Source organism: Equus asinus, chromosome 13, assembly GCF_041296235.1.
Source record: "Equus asinus isolate D_3611 breed Donkey chromosome 13, EquAss-T2T_v2, whole genome shotgun sequence".
NCBI classification, from domain to species: Eukaryota; Metazoa; Chordata; class Mammalia; order Perissodactyla; family Equidae; genus Equus; species Equus asinus.
Window position 1 is genome coordinate 35,979,305 of NC_091802.1, and position 15,678 is coordinate 35,994,982.

The following is a 15,678-nucleotide window of genomic DNA, read 5'->3' on the forward strand; positions in this document are numbered from 1 at the left end:
GTGGAGAGGAAGGGAAACCCACAGACCAAACAGAGACAGACACACAAAGGCTTAGAGAAACCCACACACAAAGACACTCGGAGAGACGTGGGCAGTGACTGAGAGAGAGTCACAGAGATGATCGAGTACCAGACAGACAGGCGGAAACTCTGAAGACAGGGAGATAGGTGCAGACACACCTGGAGACACACTGAGAAACAGGGGGCTCCCGTGCCTGTCACTTCTCTCGCATCCTTCCTGGAATCTGTGTGTCTTTTCGCTTAGTCTTGGCCCACCCATGGCGTAAGAGCGTGAGGAGGTATGGCATGGGGTCTCACCCAGCCAATGCCAAGAGATGTTGGAGATCACAGGTGAGGGGGTAAAGGGTCTAAGGCCAGAGAGTCATGAGCTTAGAGTTCCTGTGACCTCAGACCTTCCCTGAGCCAGGGGGGATTTTTTTACAGCTTGACAGAAAAAACGACGGGAAGCCAGGGAGTTTTGCTGGAGATAGGGAGGGAGGGCGGGTCTGGGGTTATGTCACGATGCCATCCGTTTGCAGGTTCTGCCGAGGCCTTGCTCAGCAGCTACAGACACTAGGCAGGCACAGGTTCAAGAGGCTTGCTCGCCAACCCTGGGGTGGGCAAGGCTGGCACCTGAGCCAATCCCTGGGTCACTGGGCATCGGCACAGGGCAACGTAGCATGATTCTCATCCAACGAGGCTCCTCTGAGAGTCGAGCTGGGAGAGGCCGTGCATCAACTTCCACCTGGCCTCATCTGGGGAGTATGATGCTGAGACCTGGGGAGCCCCATAGGGCAGAGGGAGCTACCCCCACCCCACGGGGCTACACTGGTCTGCTTCATGCGGGCTCTAAAGGCTGACATGCTCTTGGGGGGAAGGAGGTGAGGAGGGGGGTGGGAGCATTTGCTCCCTGCCCCCGGCCCCAGCTCCTGGCCCCCTACAGTCGCAAGGCCAAGGTCAAGCATGGCTCAGAGAGATGTGGAAAGACTACCGACCAGCCAGCTGCTTCTCCTTACTCCTTCTCTTTTTCTCCAGTCTCCGAAGACGCTTCTCCTCCCGCCGCCGGGCCTCTTCCTCCTCCTGGTGCTGCCGACACTTGTGGAAGTTCTCCACCACCACGCCCACAAACATGTTCAGGACAAAGAAGGCCACAATGAGCAGGAACGAGATGAAGTAGAGCAGCATCCAGGGGTTGTGGTTCATGATGGGCTGGCAGGGAGCAGCAAGGACAGGTGGAGGCATCAGCCGGGGGGGTGCCTGTCTCAGGTGCTGCCCCACAGCCTGGGTCCCTTAGGACAGGACCTGCAAACTCAGTGAGCTACAGGGACCCAGAAGGTGATGCGAATGAATGACGTGGGTTTGGTGTTATGCATTAGGGAGGGGTGGGGACTGCGGCAAAGTGGAGAGTGGATGTTCTATCCAAAAGAGGCAGCTGCTTCTTTGTTCCAGCTGACTTCTGTGTTCCCAGATCTTTGGACTTCTCCTGAGCAGGCCCAAATTTGGATTTTCATGTGAGATTTGCGAATTTTTAAATGTTCACCACTAATTCAAAATCATTTAAACATGTGCAAGCCAATAAAATATGCCCAGATTTGGCCCTCAAGTTACCAGTACAGCCTCTGCTGCGAGGTGATGCCCCTTTGATGGCATTTTGCCAGCCTGCCTTGCTTTCTCTCTGTCCGTTGCCTACGCCCGTCATGCTTACAGTTGGCCCATGCTAAGTGACCTGAGCCCAAAGATGGATCCTGCCCACCTTGGTCCTACCTGCTGGTCCACGCCCACAGCATCCAGCCCGTCGTACATGATGTCCACCCAGCCATCCTTGGAGGCCAGCACGAACAGCGACATCAGAGCCTGGGGGCAGGGTAGGAGAAGGGATACCACCTGAAACCTAAGATGTATAGCTAAACTACTCACCACCTGCCCCCCAAGCATCTCCTGGCAGCAGCTCAGGGGACCTCAGCCCTTCGGAAGTTAGGCTGGAATCACACTCCATGCCCCAGGAGAGCTCTCTGTCCCAGGCCTCCAGGGCTGGTATGAAACCAAGGGGGCCGTGGGAGATGATCAAACCCTCTGACCTCAGCCAGATAGAGCAAGGGACCCAGAGCCCTGGAAATCCAGAAACGCAAACCAGGGAGGGTCTGAGAAATGAACCAGCAAAACCTAGTGAGCTATTTCGTTTTCTACATTTCTCTGTTTCTGCGAATGTGAAGTAAGGAAAGGAGCCGTCTTGACCATACAGCTGCACCCTGTACCGTGCTAAGCAAATGTACTCATCGTCTCTCTGCATCCTTACTAGGCCCTCCAAGGAGACACCGGCACGACCCAGGCACCAGGTGATGAAGCTGTGGCCCTGGCAAGTCAGTTGCCCTGCACGCGTCACTATGCATGGAATGTGTCCTCTCCAGACTCCTGCCACCACTCCCACCCCCACCTCGGAGCCTGGGGCTCACCTGGCCCAGGTTGTCAAAGTTGTATTTGTGCCGGACCCACCGGTAACTGGCCTCGGCACAGTCAGACTTGTTGGTAATGTTCCTGGTGTCCTCTCCCTGGCACACGAAGAACTTCCCTTTGAAGAGCTGGCCACACACACCCAGAGACAGAGAGAAGTGAACTGTGACCACAGGAAGCCCAGAAGTCCCCAGCCCCTCCCCCCACCCCCCAGCCCTGGGGCCTCAGAGCTCCGGGCCCACCCCGGGTGAGGGTGAGGCGCTCAGCCCCGGCATCAGTCAAGCCAGGGAAGCTTCCCTGCAGGCACCCCCTCCTCTGTGGTCCTGGGAGCAGAGGCCCTAAAGAGGGAGGAAAGGCCACGTGGCAGGCGCTGGGAAAGAGCGGATGGCAGGAACAGCCATTGGTTTTCTAGAAAGGGCAAGGCCAGTGGTTCCTCAAGTGGGGTCCCTGGACCAGCAGCATCAGCAGCACTTGGGAATATGCTAGAAATGCAAATTCTCAGGCCCATCCCCACCCACTGAATCAGACACTCTGGGGGAGGGGCCGAGGGATCTTGTTTAATGGTGAGGATGGGCTAGGTATTATCGACCCCACTTAACAGATGAGGAAAACTGAGGCTCAGAGAAGTAGATTCACTCATTAAGGTCATATATAATCAGGAGGCGGCAGAAAAGGGGCTCGAACTCAGGTCTTTCTGACTGGAAAGCTCTCCCTCATTCCAGAACAAACCAGGCTATGATTGTGGGGAAGGGATCTGAGGAATGGGAGGAACAGGGGCCTGAGCAAGCCTCTCAGGGCAGACCTGCATCTGCTGGGAGAGCCTGGGGTTCCCCTCACTCGCCTGAGCAGGCCAGGAAGGGAGGGAGGGGGACGGGGAACAGGCGTGCAGAGGGGCACTACACAGCCTTGGCAAACGGGCCCCAGCCTGGTCTCTGGGGCTAGAGAATTTAAGGAAACCTGAGAATGGCCACCTCCCCAGGGCAGAATGGATACCCCAGGAACCCAAAGGAAGGGAGTGGGAGGGGGCAACCACCCAGGAACTCCTCCTGCCCCAACAGTCAGCTATCTACCCTGCAAGTGAAACATCTGGAGCAGGAGGGGAGAGGGGTGGGGCTGGAAGGCGGGGCTGGAAGGGCTCCCCGGCTCCTGGAGGTGCCTGTGGAATCCTGCAGGCAGTTCCCGCTCTTTTCCCTCCAAAGCCAAGTTCCCTCCCTGGGCCAGAGGCCAAGTTTCCCCAGCAGCCCCCACTTCCTGCCTTGTCTGGGGTCTGCACCGGCCTGCCTGCCAGCACGCCGCTAACCTGGCCCAGCTGTCTGGGCCCTGGATCCCCAGACCTGGCCTGCAGCCCACCCGACTCAAGCAGGGAAGGAAGGGAGGGGATCCCTGAGCAGACTGTGGGCCAGGGCCAGCGTCTGCACGCCAGAGCGCAGTGCGTGAGGGGCGGAACAGCAGCCCCGGCTATCAAGGGCCAGAAGCCTCTCTGAGGCCCTCTCCCCTTAGGGGCCTCTTCTAGGCTTCCCGTTTTCTGAAAAATGCCCAGGAGGCAAAGGGATCTGAGGCCTAGGGTGTTGAGGGAAGTGTCTCTGTTTATTCCTTTCTGGAAAAAATGCAGCAGCAGCTCAAGCCTCAGGATCTAGAGGCCAAGAAGAAGGCCCCCCTCGGGCTTCTGCCAACAGCTGGCCCTCAGACCCCCACAAACCTGCACCCCCAGGATGCCAAAAATGATGAAGAAGGCACAACAGATGACCACAATGTTGCCGATGGGCTTCAGCGAGGACATCAGCGTTTCCACCACCAGCTTCAGCCCCTGTGCCCGGCTGATTACCCTGGGGAGGGAGGGAGGTGGGTAAGAGGGGCTCCTCCAGCTCAGACACTCCATCTCCCTTGCCCTGCTGAGCAGCCCCCAGTGTTGGCTCATGGTCCCCATCCTGGGCTCTGGCAGAGGGAAGAGGGCTGCTTTCTGGGCTCGTCACGCAGAGCTGTTCTTTTCCTGGGACCCCACCTTCCGCACTCCCACCCACAAGCTCTCCAAACAGGATGCAGACACCCCTACACCCTGACGCCTCCACCTCCCCTCCCAGGATGTCAAAGTATTACCTGATGGGGCTAGGGTGGGGATTCAACCCAGGGAGGTGTTACCCAGGATGCAGCGTGTTATGGGGACAGGAAGATGAACTTGAGGGGAGCATGCAGGGGGTGGCAGGGAGGGGAAGGGGATGGAGAGGAGGGTCATCACAGCCAGGGAGGCATCCCTCGTCAGTCAGTATCGTCCCAATCCACAGAAAGTTCTGAGTCTGGGGTAGGGGCAGAGGTGTTGCCTTATTGGGGAGGGTTTCCTGAGGGCAGACCCCCCGCCAGAAGTGTTACCTGGTGGGTGGGCTCTGAGAGGGGGTGAAGGTGGGGAAAGCCATTGAACGGAGTCTGTTACCTCATGGGGTCCCACCCAAGGGAGAACTGCAGCTGAAGACTATGAGGGCCCCTTGTACTGTGCTCTGCAGGAGAATGTCAGATGGGGAGTCACTGGCAGGGAGGGGTGCCCTTGGAGGGAAACTGCTGGGGCTGTAGTTTAAGCTGAGTGATGCGGGGGACAGGGTTCCCTGTGACGGTCACAGGCAGGAAGTGGGCTTTCACTCCATTGTGGGGGTGTTGGTTGTTGGAGGTGTCCCTGAGGAGGAAGCGTGGCTCGGGGGTCACCTGAGCGGGCGCAGGGTCCTCAGCAGCCGCAGCACCCTCAGCATGCCCAGGATCTTGGTGCCGCTGTCGGAGACCATGGACACGAGGATGTCGATGATGGAGATGAGCACCAGCAGCCCGTCGAGCACATTCCAGCTGCTGCGCAGGTATGCCTGCTCCCCGAAGCACCAGCCCAGCGCCACCACCTGGGGACGCCCACCAGTCACCACCACCGCCACCTCTCTGCGGTCCCCAGCCCTGCCCCCAACTTGTGGCCAATCCTTTCCACCCCGACCAGGAACCAGAAGGCCCTAAACCAATGCCAACCCCCCATCACCTTCACTGTCATCTCCGCCAGAAAGACTGCGGTGAAGATGTAATTGGAGAGGGTCAGGAAGATGCGTTCCTGCAAGACAGAGCAGCCAGGTGTTGCCCGCCAGGGCCCCCTCCTGGGGCCAGGTCTGCTCTGCATACAGAAGCCCGGGACTGCCTCCAACATTTGACTCAGAAAAACGATCCCCACCCTCCCCAACAAGGCAGACAATCTCCTCCCCCGCTACACACACACACACACACACACACACACACACACACATGCAGCCAGTGCCAGGCCCCCAACTCACTAACAGCTCCATGGACAGCCTCACCTTTGCCTTCCCACCCCCAGAGGGGCCTGGAGGGGGATATGATCCTCACCGCACTGCTGTGTGAGCCCCATATCGCAGGCCCTATTCCGTGATTCCTTTCCTAAAACTGGGGCAGGATTTAACTTCATCTCTGACCTCCCCTATTCTATGTCTCTCTGCTCCACGTACTTGCTCTCCTGCTGTGTGCCCCAGAAATAGAGCTGCAGGGCAAACTGGGGGCCTGAGTGCAGGCTGTGCACCCCCAGGCATCGTATTTCTGCCAGGCATAGGGTGGGGCAAGGTGGGAAAGAAGGCAATCCAGCCCCCTGATATCTGTGGGCTGATTCTGTTGCTGGGTGGCCAGGAGAGGGGTGTAGAGAGCTGGAGAGGCAGCAGGCAGAGCGTTGAGTGCCAGAGACAGTGAGAAACTGAGAAAGGGGAAGGAGAGAAGCATGCCCAAGGACAGAGCTGGAGATGGGCGAGCTGAGTGGGAAGGTGTGGCGACAGTGGCAGAGAGCTCTTGGGTGGGATGCAGACAAGGGGGCCAGTGTGACCAGATGCCCTGGCTCCACCCCACACAGACCCATCCCTCACCCACCTCTTCCTAAGCCGGCCCCTCTATTCCTCAGGCTCCCTCCATCCCTGCCCTGGCCTGGCTGGAGCCCACCCTAATGGAAAACAGAAGCCCCGACAGCATTGAAATCTGAGCAATGGTATGGGAGGCAGTGAGGAGGGGCGGGGGGGCCACCTCAGGCAAGTGGTGCAAAATGCCATGAGGGGCAACAAAGCCATACCCACCCGCACTTCTAGCACCTGAATCATTGTCAGCGGGGAGGGGCTATGATGCCAGGCTGGGAAGAGACAGCTCCCAGAACCAGCTCGGCCCATCCTGGAAGAGGTTGGGACCCTGGGAGTAGGTCCAGATACTCGGGCCTCTGGCCTCTCCTCTCCTTCAGGTTCACAGCCAAGCAGAAGTGACGGACATCCCCCCTAACACCCCTGAAAACCTACTTGTTTGTGACCTGGCAGGACCATGAGGAGCGAAGGGCAGCTTCCCTCTCCCACTCTGCTTCACCCATGGGGCAGGCTGGGAGAATTATCTCTCCCATTGGTGCGCAGGTCATGGGTGAAACTGCTACCCTTTGCCGGGAGCAGGGGAAGGAAGACCACTCAGCCTAGGCAGGGCCAGTCTCACTGTTCACATGACCCCAACACTCACTGACTCACACATGGGCCTCACAAGTCTCTGGCTCACGAGAACACGCCATCTGCAAACAGCCAGGGTGCAATGGAGCTCACTTTTCACCCAGGTAAAGAGCAGGGCCCACTTCCCTAGCTGGGCTGACGTATCACAGAAGGGAAACCAAGGCAGGAGAGGGACACAGGAGGCATCTTGGGGCACCAGTTGCAAGGGGCGGAGTCAGGGAGGCCTAAGGGAGACTCCTGGCTCCCTCCCTCCGTGTCTCTCGGCCTCTTTGCCCGCCTTGCTGGTGCTGGCTCTGTGACTGCTAACCGGGGAGGGGCCTGGCACCGAGCAGGCACTCAACAGCCACCGTGTTTAGTCCCGGTGACTCACAGCGCTGTGGGGGTCGATCTTGGGACGCTCCATGGCGATGGTGATGCAGTTGAGGAAGATGATGACAAGGACCACATGATCGAACATCTTGTGGGTGATGATGCGGTGACACAGGAGGCGGAACCTGCTCCAGGAAGGAAGCAAAGGCTGAGCAGGAAGGAGGCAGGGCAGGGCAGCAGTGAGAGGCACCACCCCTCGGCCCCTACCCCTCCTGGGCCCTCCCTGCCCGAGGCCCTTCTCTCACATGCCCCCCTGTCAGGGGACACTTCTAGCATCTTCTAGCATCATTGGAATGGCATCATGGGATAGTTTCCTGTGAGGAGAGATCGGGGCGCAGGTCAGGGGGCCCCCCTGCCTACCTTGACTGAGGTGGGAAGATGTAGGCAGACCACGAGTCTCGCTCACGGCAGCAGGCAGGGAGCCGAGCTCGGATCCATGCTCTTAGCCGTTCTGCTTTGCTCTGTAGAAGGATCCCCAGGGTTGTGAGCACACCAGGCCTCCAGGTTCACCACCCCTCCCCTCTTTCAGCAGCTCCACGTGAGGGCTCACGACCCCTCACTCCTTGTCTACTCTCTCCCATTCTGGCCCAGCCCTCTGCCCTGCTTCCCTTCCTGTATTCCTCAAACCTCCTCCCCACTTCCCTCTAAGCCTCCTCTCAGCCCCTGAGCATCCCTCAGGTCCTTCATCTCCCCCCTCTCCTCCCCTGTACTGTCCCCTCCCCCAGGCTCTCCACTCTTCTCCCATCTCTGCCTCCAGCCCAGCCCCCTGCCTGCCTGTCCTCCCTCCTTCCCTCCCCACTGGGCTCGGAAGCTGCATCAATTATCAAACATTGTACCCATCACAGCTGTCTGTTCAAAGACACACCTGGGATGAGGAGACACTACCCCTTCTCCTCACATGCTAACCCTGGGGTCCTGGGTCCCTGAGCCTCATCCCCAGGGTTAAAGGTGGCAGCCAGGGGGCTAGGGGAGGGGAGAACGGGTAAGGATGGGAGCGAAATCAAGGCCTGTGATGAGGTTGCGATGAGAGAGGGGGTCAAGGGAGGGCATCAGTTTGGAGAGATGAGTGATGGGTCTTTCTGAGTCACAGGGGGAGGGCCATGAAAGATTCATACACATCTGCCCGGAACCATTCATATCCACCAAGGGCCGCCCAGGCAGGATGAGGATCTGGGGCTCGACAAGGCGGGCGGAGGGAGAAAAGGGAGTGTTTGGAGTTTGGCTTGCTAGGTTGGCACCCCCTGTGATGCCTTGGGCACAATGCTAACTCTCTGAATGCCACAGCGCTGGGAGGGGGCTGTCCCGTCCTGCGCCTGGCTGGGCACAGCTTCCCTCGCGCAAGGCCAGGGGTGAGGGGGTCTCTGTGCCCACAAGGGCCTCACCAGGTTGCCTTCATCATCACCATCATCCCCATCCAATGGAGGGTCGTCGGGCAGCAGCGCCCGGGCCAGGCGCCCTGGAGCTGACTTGCCATTGCAGTCCTGGTGCTCAGAGGCCGTGCTGCGACCAGTGGCTGTGCGGTGCAGCCCGGGCACCTGCAGCGTGTCCGGCAGGTCAAAGGAGCTCTTGGCCTCCCGTTCCAGGGAGCCACCATGGCGACAGTGACCACCCGCTGGGCTGGCCCGCTCCTCTTCTGAGCTGTCCTCCTCATCCTGGCTCTCCCGGCCCTCGCCCGATAACAGGGACCGCCGCTCCCCGCTCGGGCTCCTCCGCTTCAGGCTGGAGGCACGGCCCAGGCTGTTCCGGCTGGAGCGCCTGCTGGTCCAGCTGCTTGCTGCGCTCCAGGGACTGTGCGGGGAGCTGCGGGCACTTGGCTGCGGGGTGAGCAGGAGAGGGTGGTCTCAGCCAGGACCATGCAGCCCTGAACCCTACCCCCACAGGCACCCTGTCTCCTGTGAGCCTTCCTAGCTTTGTACCAGGTGTGGAGGTGAGCAGGAGCCCTGGACTGGATGCCTGGGTTCAGATCCTGTCTCACTCTAACCAGCTATATGACCTGGGGCGAGCGACTAAACCTCTCTGTGCTCAGTTCCTCATCTGTAAAACAGATATGATGCTAGCACCTATTCCTCATTAGTTGGTGAGAGAAGTCTTATCATCAGCTGAGCAGTATCATCAAATAACTGTGAGAGCATGGGCCCTGACACCAGCTTCCTGGATTACAAGGCCGGCTCTGTCACCTGCTCGCTGCAGAGCTTCCCACAAATCATTTGGGCAACCTGAGACTCAGGCCCCATCTGTAAAATGGGGATAACAATGGTACCTAGCTCATAGGGTTGCTGTGAGGATTAAATGTGTTTAGGACCCTTGTGAGCAGCGTCTAGAACAGTGTCTGGCACAGCATCAGTAGCTGGATGGGGCTTGCTATTATCATGATGAGCTCTTACGGAGGTAGAGACTCCCCTATTTTACAGAGGTGGCTCAGAGGTTGAGTCTCGCCCAAGGTCCCTCAGAGAACAGAAGACACAGGATTGGAACCCTGATCTTTTGCCTCCAAGGCCAGAGCTCCTTCATCTGCCTGCCTTACCAGCCCTACTGACCACCCGGGGCTTGTCCAGCCCATGGCTCAGCAGCTGTCCCCTTGGGCCTGCCCACCCCTGTCCCCTCTCCTCTCCTGACGTCAGCACACCTCCCACCTTCGGGCCCCTACATGCCACCCCTACCGGTGACTTCATCTCCTGGGCCGTCCCTGGCTCCCCGGACCCGCTGCTGCTGGTGCGGCGGGAGGCAGGGCCCAGTGCCTCAGCCAGGCCGGTGCTGGAGCTCTTGGGCAGCGACATGGGCGTGGCGGCCGTGTGGATGATGAGAGGCGGCAGCAGGCTCCTCGGCAGCTCCAGGTGCTCTCCCAGGGACACCACTGATGGGGGAGAGAGGGAGCGACCCTGTGTCCACTCAGAGTGGTCTCGCGGCCAGGGGCTGCACCCCCAGGATAGATACTCACAGGCCAAGTGCTTCTTCCTGTCCCCATTGCCATCTAGGCTGGGCGAGAAGAAATCGGGCTCTGACTCGGACTTGGTGGCATCTCCCTAGGGTAGGGGAGCATGGAGTCATTAGGGACCTCGCCGGGCAGGGGTCGGCAGGATGGACTGAGGTCTCCCTGTCTTCGCACACACACCACATATAGGCCACAGGAACCAGCAATCATGGCACAAAGCATGCATCAACGGAGGCCAGACCACCCCGGGGCCCTGACACCTCTGCCTCCCTCCAGCCACACCTCAGAGAAGACCACAGCTAAGCCCAGAGCCCACAGCACAACCGGCCTGGCTGAGACTGGCTCCAGGAATGGCTGAGGGGAGAGGGGATAGCTGGGCAGGTTGGTGGCACAGGCCGGAGGGAGCTGGGGACCTGAGTGAAGTGGTCACTAGAGCCTCAGTTCCAAAGGCTGCTAGTATGCCCTCTGCTTTCCCTCGATGGCTGCCCTTCCCGAGCCTCAGACCCAAGGACCCTGGAAGGAAAGACCCTAGACAGAGCGGCTCAGCCCAAGGATGTACTTCAGAACCTCTCCTTCTTCCCTCCATCTTCCCCAAGCCCCGCCCCTGCGCCAGCCCCATTTTTACCTCTCTCCCTGTCTCGGGGACAGTTTTTTCTTCCTTCTTAGCAGGTCAGTAGGTTTCCCAGTAATTACACACTTCTCCTTAAGAAGTTATTAAAAAATACTTGATTGCCACTTTTGATAAGGACATAAATATTGCGTAATTGGCATCTCGGGGGATCATTTTCATTAACTCAGTTTATATTCCTAACGAGGCCTTTAATTATCAAGTGGGATCTCCAGGGGGCTGCTCGGGAGGCACAGCACCATGGAGTCCCACGGGGATCCTGACTTCGCCCTGAATTCTGGTGCCAGCACAAGAAACAGCAGGGCACTAGCTCAGTGTGGGAGCCAGAGGAGGAGCATGCCCCAAAACACTTGCTGGACCTCCTGTGTAATCAAGGGGCCAGAGGCCTGGAAGTGGATTTAAAATTCTGGGACCTTCTGGCAAAAGGCATCTCCCCCGCCCCCACATCCTCCAAAGACTTTGTCCTGAGCTGAGGCAGCTGTGGGGTCTCCAACAGGGGCTCAGGACAAGGGGGAGGGGAGAGAGATGAAGGTACATGGTCTGTGGCCCAGGTCCTGACTCCACTGAGGCCCTACGACTCGAACTCCGCGGGGACCTCAGCGTAGGCACACACACGCGGTGTACCACACACATGCACACAGAGGATTCTAAGTCCCTTCCTTCTCCCGTCCATCCACCGGTCTCACAGGACGGAAGGGTGCCCCGTGCGGGTTGATGGGGGCAGAGGGAGGAGGCACCTCCCCTCAATGTCCTCAAGGGGGAAGGGACTTAAAATCAAAGCCAACCTCACGACACCAGTGACCACCACGGCTACCACAGGTTGCACAGCAGCTGAGCGTGAACACGAGCACAGAGACACAGAGACGGAGTGGAGGGGGCACAGGGCACAGGGCGCATGCCGACTCATGATCGCGTACCTACCCCCTGGGAGTCGACAGGCAGCTGAATACAGCTTAACTGTCCACTCGCATCTTCCCGTTTGCTGATTTCCTACAGGGAGAGTGGGAGGCAGGGGTGGGCGCTGGTCACAGGTGCTTGGGCTCTCAAACATCAGCAGTGTCGAAAGGGGAGGGAGAAAAGGAGGGGTGCAGACCCCAAGGGGTGGGGGCAGGATGAGACATGGGGGTGGGAGGAGAAGAAAAGGGACAGAACAGCCTTCCAGAATTCAACCACAGGCCCTTGGGCCAGAATGAATCTGAAGGGTGAGGGCAGAGGCCATGAAGATGGGGCAAGGGCAGGAAAGGAGATGGAGCCCCCCCAGAAATCCTAATAATAACAGGTACCCTTCTCTGGGGGCGTGTCAGGCATGGCAGAAGTGCCTCATTAACACTAAGCTTGCCTCCTTGCAAGGTGGGAGGGAGGTACCGCTGGCTCCATCTTAGAAGAGGCACTGAGGTTTGGAGACGTTAAGGAAACTGCCCCAAGTCACAGAGAGAGTAAGAGGTGCAGCTGGGTCTCACACCTGAGTCTCCAGCTTGCCTCTCCCTGGTTGCGAGGCAGCGGGCTTGGGGAATGGACAGGAGGGCGGGAATGAGCAGCGGACGGAAGTCAGAGGCTGGGGAGGCGGCAGAAGGCCAGGAGCAAGAGCAGGCGTCCTAACTCTCATCCACTCTGCCTGCATCCCTCCAAATCAGAACGGGGCCAGCTGCTCCTACTGGGATGGGATGTGACAAGTAACACTGAGATGACGGCTATGATGTTGTTTCCTATCAATTAATGGCCTCATACCAGGCCTGCTGCCTGTTCATTTAATTAAGTGTGTGGATGATAAATATACAAGGATTCAGGGCGCTGCCCCCTGCAAGTCGGGAAATCAACAGCTGAGCAGGCCTGGCCCCCTGGCCACCCGCTCCTACCTCCTGGCAGGGTGGCAAGGCCAGCAGGGAGCTACCCTTGAGGCTGCCTACTGGTGAAACCCAACAAAACGGGGCAGGCACTTACTCCACTGAGGCGGGTTGTCTCGTTTGTAAAATAAACCTCGCCGGATTGTGGGGCTCCCTCAGAGCCACAGGTGCAGCCCCCTGAAACTCTGTACAGGAGAGGGCAGGGGCCTCTGGAGGTGTCCAGGTCTCTGGCATTAAGTGACCAACCCCCCCATCCAGGTGTTGGCCTACCACATGCAGGACAGTGAACAGCTGGTCCAGCCCCTCACCTGGGCACTTCAGGGCCAGGCCACTGCCCATCCCCATGGAAAGGGGTTGATCCTGGAACCCTTTCTTTATCCCACCCCAGACCCAGGCATCACATTCTGAGTGAGACCCACCCCTCCAGGCCCCTGCGCTCTGAAGGTTGAGGATGCTGTGGCCCCAGACCCTGGCTGAGCCCTCAGGCTGGGGCAGCCACAGGCCCCCAGCAGGGCCAGAGTGACCAGGCCTGGCCAGAGGGCCGGGCTGCTCTCTGTTCCCACACGCAGACTCTGCCGCTGCTTAGCAACCAGCCTGCTCAGTAGCACTCAATTTAACAAGGTGTTTGCTGAAAGGGCCAGTGGTGGGGAGGGGGCTGTCTGCGCGGCGCACCCCCAGGACTGCCATGGTGGCTGAACAGCCAGTTGAGGGGAAGGGAATAGGCTCGGGAGTCCTCCATTTCCCTCCACAGATTTCCACAGGAATTTTTCTGAGGGAATCTTAGTCATCAGGAGCTGTGGTTTGGAAGGGGCTGAAGGACCCTGTCCCCACGCAGCTCCTCCTCCCACAGGCCAAGAGCAGTGGCTGAGAGCGGCAGGTCTCCACAGAGACCCTGGTTCTTGTGGGAGCATGGTGGCACCCCTTAACCCTTCAGGCCCCAGGGAACCCCCAAAGAAGTGTCCCGTCCCACGGAGAATGCCAACATCCCTTCCTCCCTGCAAGAGGTCCAGCCATCACCATGGGCAGGGCCTACCTCCCCCACCAGCTGCCCTCACTGCCGCCCAGCGGGGAGGAAGTGCGATAATAGATAACTACAGAATTGCAACGGAAGCCGGAGAAGGCCGGTGCGGGACTGCACCCGCACGCCACCAGCCCAGCCCGGCCCACGGGAACAGCCCTCCCTCGCAAGGCTGGGAAAGAGTCGAAAAATAGATTTTTGTTTTTCCACCGTGTGCTAGGTATTTATAGACCAGGCCGCAGCGGGAGTTTCCATCCGGGTCACCCGAAGAGAACTGGACCAAGAGCTTCTCCACTCCCAACCTGGAGCATTTCTAGGCTGGGTCAACGTGACCTGTGCGAGGTGCCAGGACACCGGGCTGGGCCTGGGGCTCAGGTGGGAAGAGGGGCAGAGCTGCGGGAGAGGAGGTGGGTGCAGCCCTTCGGGCAGAGGCTGTGTTCTGGCATGGCAAGGGTGGGATCAATGTAAATCAATATTAATTGATGATGCTGCCTGTGACGAAGGTGATGGAGCCTAGGCTGGAAATAGGACGCTCATCTTTGCCATGCCCGCAGCTAATTGGGCTCATTTCTCACCCTAGGCAGCTCAGCCCTGCCTGGGCCCTGGTGGCATCTTCATCAGCTCAGCCAGAGCTCAGATGACTTGCACACAAGCTTCCCCCACCCCTAGGCTCAGATGGGTCCCCTCTGGATACCCCCAAGAGCACCTGTGCTCAGGGATCCACCTGCACCACGTGCCAACACTTATCCTGTCCAGCTCTCTGGGGAAGGGTCTAGCTGACTTTGAGGGGGATGCCCAGTCGGCAGCTAACCTGGAACCCAGGGACCCCATAGGACCTGTCTCCTGAGTGCTGAGGGCTGCCTGAGACCCTGAGCCTCCCACCCCTGGACACTCTGCTACCTAGTTTGAAGGGCGCTTTCTGCGGGACATCCCAGGCCGCCACAGTGCAAGCTGGGCATTGGATACCTCCTAGAAGTGGACTGTTGTGGGTAGGGGGTTACCTCTGCCTGGAAGCCCTCCACCAGGATGGCGACAAGCAGATTAAAAAGCACGTAGTTGCCAAAGGTCATGAGGGCGATGAAATAAAGGGCAGCCCAGGACGATGTGGAGGCCATTCCGTTGTACAGCACCTTGTTCCAGTCCTCCTGTGTCAGGATCTGTGGGCAGAGGACAGGACAGGAGTTAGGGCCTCTACCGGGGGTACCACCCCACTCCCTCACCCCTGCCCTGTTACCCTCCCACCTGAAAGACGGTGACGATGGCCCAGAGCAGGGAGTCAAAATTCTTCCGGTCCGGCAGCGTGTCCCCGTCCCGCTCAGATGCAAATTTGCAGCCGAAGAGATGCATGCCCAGGATGCTGAAGACACAGGAGCCACAAGATGGGGGTCAGGCCCCAGTACCCCCTGCCCCTCGGGCCCCTCTCCCGGCCGGCAGAGATGCCGCACCTGCCCTCACCTGAAGATGAAGATGAAGAGCATGAGCAGCATGCAGAAGGTAGCCACATTGTCCATGGTCTTCATGAGCACCACGAGCTGCCGCTGTAGCGCCGGCAGGAAGCGCACCAGCTTCAGCACCCGCATCAGGCGGAAAGTCCGCAGCACCGACAGGCCGCCCCCCTGCTGGCCCACGATCTCCCACACACTGCGAGAGAGGGTGGTCTGAGTCCATGCACACTTGCCCTCCCCCTGCCCCTCCCTTTGAGAGGGCCCAGCAGCACCTGAGGGCCGGGACTGGCCGGCACACCATGAGAAAGTGGGGCACAGATGGGCCCTCGGGCCTCCAGGCAGGAGCCTCCAAGATGGCAAGGTTTTGCCTGACAGCTCCAGCCCTCTCCACCCGCCCCTCCAGGCTGGAGATCATATCCTGGCAATGGACAGCCCTCTCCCTCAATCCAGCCAACGCAACAGCATCAAGTTATAGAATATTTGCTTT

At 59.1% G+C, this 15,678-nt stretch overlaps 1 protein-coding gene across 27 annotated transcripts in view; it reads right to left on the reverse strand.

Moving 5' to 3' along the window:
• CACNA1G (calcium voltage-gated channel subunit alpha1 G) overlaps positions 1–15,678 on the reverse strand; it is a 63,389-nt gene that overhangs the window by 17,256 nt on the left and 30,455 nt on the right. For 11 of the 27 annotated variants that reach the window (XM_044745469.2, XM_070483027.1, XM_070483021.1 and 8 more), the window contains 15 exons: positions 15,202–15,387; positions 14,989–15,103; positions 14,748–14,903; positions 11,806–11,874; positions 10,263–10,347; positions 9,985–10,178; positions 8,707–9,138; positions 7,685–7,785; positions 7,326–7,449; positions 5,461–5,529; positions 5,145–5,329; positions 4,150–4,276; positions 2,453–2,578; positions 1,764–1,853; positions 995–1,208 (listed from right to left, as the gene is read on the reverse strand). In XM_044745469.2, the coding sequence (XP_044601404.2) occupies positions 995–1,208; positions 1,764–1,853; positions 2,453–2,578; positions 4,150–4,276; positions 5,145–5,329; positions 5,461–5,529; positions 7,326–7,449; positions 7,685–7,785; positions 8,707–9,138; positions 9,985–10,178; positions 10,263–10,347; positions 11,806–11,874; positions 14,748–14,903; positions 14,989–15,103; positions 15,202–15,387 (2,273 nt within the window). The remainder of the gene's footprint in view (positions 1–994; positions 1,209–1,763; positions 1,854–2,452; positions 2,579–4,149; positions 4,277–5,144; positions 5,330–5,460; positions 5,530–7,325; positions 7,450–7,684; positions 7,786–8,706; positions 9,139–9,984; positions 10,179–10,262; positions 10,348–11,805; positions 11,875–14,747; positions 14,904–14,988; positions 15,104–15,201; positions 15,388–15,678) is intronic. The other 16 variants (XM_044745470.2, XM_070483028.1, XM_044745466.2 and 13 more) reach the window with 3 other exon arrangements.